We start from the raw sequence: 6034 nt of genomic DNA, 5'->3' as shown, positions 1-6034 counted from the left end.
AATGTGGGTCTGTTGGGACTGTCAGGATGTTGGGACTGTCAGGATGTTGGGACTGTCAGGATGTTGGGACTGTTGGGATGTGGGACTGTCAGGATGTCGGGACTGCAGGGATGTGGGACACACCTGGCCTGGCTGGGGCAGGAGGGGCAAGGTCACTCAGTCACTTCCAGCTGGGCTCAGCAGCTGCCCCATGAATGCAGCTTCCTTTGGTTAAATGAAAGCACTCTTCCCCCGTGGGTGCCCCACCCAGGGTTGTCCCCAGTGGACACTTTCTCTGGCTTCCTCTGTGTCCGCGTCTGGCCTCACAGCCTCTGCTGTGGGGTCTCTGGGAGCTGTCACTGCAAGGCGTCCCTGTCAAGCTGGCCCTGAATCCTTCCCATATCACCAGCTGGCCCTGGAGCTGGCTGCAAATCCCACTGGCCAACTGTAGGGAACTCTGTGATGGGGTCTCCTGCAGGTGCACAGGAGACTGTCACCAGAGCGATACCCCCACCCAACTCACGCCTGTCACCAGGGTTCATGGCCACCCTTTGTATGCTCTGTGGGGGTGGGGCAGGGGCGGGATCTTTCAGACACCAGGGTGGGCAGGAGCGTGAGTGGCCATCTCAGCACTTCTTGTCCTCCCTAGACCTATCTTACTGCCTTTGTCCCCTCCGCTCCAGCTGCCAGCTTTGAAACAGGACACTGCAAGGTGATTTCCTCCAGAGTCTGGAGGCAGGAGGCATGGACTTACTCCCTTTTGCCCCCAGCCACCCAAACTTTTCTGGAGGATTCTATCACCCTATCACCCATCACCCTCACCCCCACCCTAGGGGCCTCAGGTCTGGTTGCAGGCAGATGCACTCAGAGGAAGGGTCTGGCACGTGTCCTCAGAGCATCTTTGGCTGCCTCTGAGACTCTCCTTGCACATCTGACGGTGTTCCCTGCACCCTTCCTGTCTCTGCTCTGTAGACCAGGGTGAGATTTGAAAGAGAATGCACAGCAGTGATGCCTGTCCCAGGTGGTCCCTATCCTTCCTCCGTAGCAACAGAGAAGCATCAGGAATTACAAATGCATCAGCCGGGATTACACAAAAATATCTTCCCACTGCCTTGCCACTTCCCAAGTCTTCAGCCCTCTTCCTACAGGCCATAAACATCATAAACATTCATGGGATGCTGTAAAACTGTTATTGGTTTCCTTCCGCCCTAAGTCTGCAGCTCTCGTCAGACCATCTTATGTTAGATCACAGGCATTTACATTCTGTTAAAACCATCACCCCTCCCACCTTCTCACTCCAAAGCCCTTGGCTCTCACTTCATAGCCTGTTTCTGGTCTCCCTCCTCTCAGCTTTCTGGACCACTCCAGGCTCGTGTGTAATTAACTTTGACTGAATCAGAACAGAAGTCTACTGCTTAGCCCAGCGTGGAAAACACATTAAAATTGAATGTCATACTTTTGTAACTTTTTTTTTCTTTCCTTTTTTTTTTTTTTTTTTTTTTTTTAAATAAGACAAGGTCTCACTGTCACCCAGGCTGGAGTACAGTGGCATGGTCACGGCTCACTGCAGGCTCAGGTGACCTCCCACTCAGCCTCCCAAGTAGCTGGGACTACAGGCGTGTGCCTCCACGCCTGGCTCATTTTTTTGGTTCAGGTCTTGGACTCCAGGCTCAAGTGATCCAGTTACCTCATCCTCCCAAAGTGCTGTTATTGTAAGTGTGAGCCACCATGCCTGGCATACATTTATAGGTTTCTTGACCGCATTTGCAGAGGGGATCTTTGGGCCATCTCTGTCCTGCCAGCAGGTGGCTGGGCTGCATTTGGTCCAAGCCCTTTCATCCTTCTGAGTCCTCGAGGTGCCCTCCACAGCCTCCTCCCGCCAAAAACTCTGCATGAAGCTTGGTGATGACATCGCCCATTTCCCATTACTTGGCTGTGATTTAGCTCTTCTCTGCCTAATTTCTGTCCTGTCTGAGCCATCTCTGAAAGAGGTACCGTGGTAGCTTCTCCTGTAATCATCCATAAAGCTCCTTACATTGTTGCCTAAAGAAAATCCTCTCCCTGAAATGAGCTCATCATCCACCTTGAGAGAACAGCTAGTTTCCATGGGGCCAACTTTTCAAATAATTGTTTCTCCCAGCAACCTACATCTGCTGTCATGAATGTTCTGGAGCTAAAACTCTGCCCAATATTTCCCCTCATTTCTTCAGAATGTTGTCATACCCTTAGATCCATTTCTAGATGTGGATTTTGGAGTCAGAATCATGCACAATTCGAGGTTTTTGGAATGGATGACCCAATTGCCCACAGAAACACTGAGCCTCCCATCTGTCCCGGCGAGGGCTGAGCCAGTTCTGGACCACGTCCACGCCAGCACAGGGTCCTTTGTTCTGAAAACCCTTGGGCACCTGGGTAGATGGAGAAGAAATGCTTGTTGTTCTTTTCTCTGTTTTATTTTTAAAAATTTTTTTAAACATATTTCTCGTAATTGTTCAATCCAATCCTTTGGCCATCTTCTGTTAGTGATTTGCTATCTTCTTTTCTTTTCATTTATTTATTTTTTTTGAGACAGAGTCTCACTCTGCTGCCCAGGCTGGAGTACAGTGGCACAATCTTGGCTCACTGCAACCTCCGCCTCCCAGTTCAGGCGATTCTCCCTGCTTCAGCCTCCCAATTTGCAGGGATTACAGGCGCCCACCACCACGCCCAGCTAATCGTTGTATTTTTAGTAGAGATGGAATTTCGCCATGTTGGCCAGGCTGGTCTAGAACTCCTGACCTCAGGTGATCCACCTGCCTCAGCCTCCCAAAGTGTTGGGATTATAGGCATGAGCCACTCTGATCAATTTACTTTCTTAACACACACACCATCCCAGTCTCCATTTGCTTTTGTGTGTTTGTTTAGATAAGACACAGATGAGGTCACCAACTGATCAAGGTGACATCCCCTCCGTGGAATCCGTGGAAGAGGCTCCCGGGTGCCTGGCGTCAGCCCTTTCTCTGCCTGATGCCCTGATCCTAATCACGCTTTTTTTTTTCCCCCTCCTGACTCTTCCTTTTTCTTGTTTTAGCTATGATAAATCTTTTCTTAACCAATGCCAGCAAGTGGTTTCCAAGCCAAGGGCCGTTCTGTGGTGCGACAGAGCCGGGAGACACTGGGCAGCTGAGTCAGGGAACCCCTCTTCCCTCCCTCTCACCTACGCCTCGGGTTTCCCAAATCTCCGTTCAGCGCTTCCTGCCTGAAGATCCCCGCAGCGAGGCATTTGCTCCCTGTGTCTTAGAATCCTAAGCATGTCCTGTTATTATCTACCTAAGTGACTTAAGGAAAGTTAGTGAACGTGTGAAAATGACAAGTGTCTGACCTGGAGCAAGTGACCTTAACCTTCCTGAACCCCAGGGGCCTCTTTTTAGTTTTTATTTATTTATTATTTATTTATTTAGAGATGGAGTTTCACTCTTGTCACCCAGGCTGGAGTGCAATGGTGCCATCTCAGCTCACTGCAACCTCCACCTCCCAGACTCAAGCTATTCTCCTGCCTCAGCCTCCCGAGTAGCTGGGACTACAGGCACGCACCACCATGCCTGGCTAATTTTTTGTATTTTTAGTAGAGACGGGGTTTCACCATGTTGGCCAGGGTGGTCTCAAACTCCCGACCTCAGGTGATCTGCCCACCTCGGCTTCCCAAAGTGCTGGGATTACAGGTGTGAGCCACCATGCCTGGCCTTTATTTTCATTTTTTGAGACAGGTTCTCACTGTGTTGCCCAGGCTGGAGTACAGTGGCACAATCACAGTTCATTGCAGCTTCGACCTCCCAGGATCAAGCAATCCTCCAGCCTCAGCCTCTCAAGAAGCTGGGTCCACGGGTGCACACCACCATGCCTAGCCCCCTGCATCAGGCAGAGAAAGGTCCAACGCCAGGCACCCAGGAGCCTCTTCCACTGAAGGGCTGTCACCTGGATCAGTGACAAATGGCTATAGAGCCCTTCACTTCTTCCCAGCCCAGAGGTGACCTGACTGGGTATAAGAAACATTACTCTCTCTCCTAAAACAGAAATGGAAAGAAATATACACTTTATAGGTGTTGTCATGAAAAGAGGAGCCTAGCAAGAGTGAGAGGAAGTCTTGAAATCTCCCCATCGCAGTCCAGAAGGATTTCTCTAGGGGGTTCGGTGACTGGTGATTGGTTGATTTTGCTTATCTGTATTTTCCAGTTTTTTCTACAAAATACCTATGCCTTAGGCACTGTCATTCTATATGGATAAAATGTGTTACATGTTTTAAAATGCCAAGGGCACGAGTCCTCTGTGCTCTTATTCATTTTATCTAATAGTTTAAAGCTACAAGCCGGGCATGGTGACTCACACCTGTAATCTCAGCATTTTGGGAGGCTGAGGCAGAAGGATCACTTGAGGCCATGAATTTGAGGCCAGCATGGGCAACATAGCAAGACCTCATCTCTACAAAAAAATTAAAATATTAGCCAGGCGTGGTACTGTGCACCTGTGGACTCAGCTACTTGGGAGGCTGAGGTTGGAAGATTGCTTGATCCTGGGAGGTGAAGGTTGCAGTGAACTGTGATTGTGCTACTGTACTCCAACCTGGGCAACAGAGCGAGACCCTGTCTCAAATAAAAATAAAAAATAAAGCTACAGGAAGCAGGCATGAACTGTTCGATATCTTTAATGGCAAATCATAGATTGTATTTGCCAGGAGAGAGAGATGACTGTCCATGAAGTTCTCTCAGGGGCGGACGTTTTGTGTCCCCACTTTAGAGTAGTATTTTGATTTTGCTTTCTTCTCTTTTCTCCTGCCCTCTCCCCACCTCCCCTTCCCTCCTTTGCCCTCCACTCTCCTCTGCCTCCTTAACCCCATCCAGGTGGCCACCTGTCCATATTCCATCTATGGAGCTTGGGTAGGTGGCTCCATCTTGTGCTCACTCTCCACATTCAAGGACATGTGGGTCACCGGCAAGGAGTACAAGGAGATGGGCTCTTCCATCATCAGTAGAAAAAGCTTCTGATGTATGGCTTTCAGGATCATGTCGCCTGTGCCTTCGATACCAACTGCAGGATGAGCCTTGTGGCTGAATTGATCAGAGCTTAGAACCAGCTCAAGGGCAAAGGCACTTCCTCCCCCAGACTTCAATAAAGAATGTCAATAAAGGATGGACTCTGTCTTTTTGTCTAGGCTGGGCTGGCAACAGCACGGGACACTCACTACGCAGTGTCACAGGACACCAGCTGCATGAATGCAGAGTAGTTGAGGAGAGGGAAATCCTGGCTCTTTCTGTGTATCAGTCAGGATGGTGAAGTAGTGCTGCAGTAACAAGCATCCCCCAAATCTCAGTGCCGTGAAACTAAAGTCAGTATCTCGCTCATGCATGTCCACTGAAGGTCAACAGGGGCTGCCTCCTACATCATCCTCACTCAGAATCCAGTGACAGAGTAGAGCATCAGAGACACTGTCATTCATTGTGGATGAGCAGAAGAGTGTGCTGCTAGGTCTTACATTGGCAACTAAATCCATCAATTCAGAAAAATCACAGGGCACACAGTCATGATTAATTAACCACAACAAGTCACATGGCCCTACCCAACCACAAGAGGCAGGAAGTGTCATCCTACCACAGGCCTGATGTACCCACATGAGCAGAACAGCATGGATGCTCTTGCCTCATGAAGGCACGATGGGGGCAGTACCCATAGCACTCACCATGCAAGGGGCATTACATCCTCCAATGAACTTAATCCTCATGTCGTTACTGTGAGGTTGGTTTCATTAAAGTTGATTTCATGAAGCAGAAACTGGTGCTAAGAGAGGTCAATTAACTAGATCAAGGTTATTTAGATAGTAACAGGCAGTTTAAATCAGCAAATAGCATCTAGTAAGAGTGTCAGGGGAGAACAGAGAGAACTAAGGAGAGGAAGAAACCAACCAAACAAATAGAAGACATATATTTTCAGTGTAGAGGGGCCCTGGAGGGCTGCACAGACCCAAGGAAGGGTCCTGAATGCAGACACTAGTGGAATTTCAGAATATCAAAAATAATGACAT

The 6034-nt window shown here is 49.1% G+C and overlaps 1 protein-coding gene across 4 annotated transcripts in view; it reads left to right on the top strand.

Annotated features, from left to right (window-relative positions):
- LOC108538248 (actin-85C-like) overlaps positions 1 to 5111 on the top strand; it is a 31042-nt gene extending 25931 nt beyond the window's left edge. For all 4 annotated transcript variants that reach the window (XM_017886225.1, XM_017886235.1, XM_017886214.1 and 1 more), the window contains one exon: positions 4857 to 5111. In XM_017886225.1, coding sequence (XP_017741714.1) covers positions 4857 to 5000 — 144 coding nt within the window. In that variant the 3' untranslated portion in view covers positions 5001 to 5111. The remainder of the gene's footprint in view (positions 1 to 4856) is intronic.
- The last annotated feature ends 923 nt before the right edge of the window (positions 5112 to 6034 follow it).

This window comes from Rhinopithecus bieti, unplaced genomic scaffold (genome assembly GCF_001698545.2).
Source record: "Rhinopithecus bieti isolate Rb0 unplaced genomic scaffold, ASM169854v2 scaffold_1014, whole genome shotgun sequence".
Lineage (NCBI taxonomy): Eukaryota > Metazoa > Chordata > Mammalia > Primates > Cercopithecidae > Rhinopithecus > Rhinopithecus bieti.
This window is presented reverse-complemented; position numbering and strand designations above follow the sequence as displayed.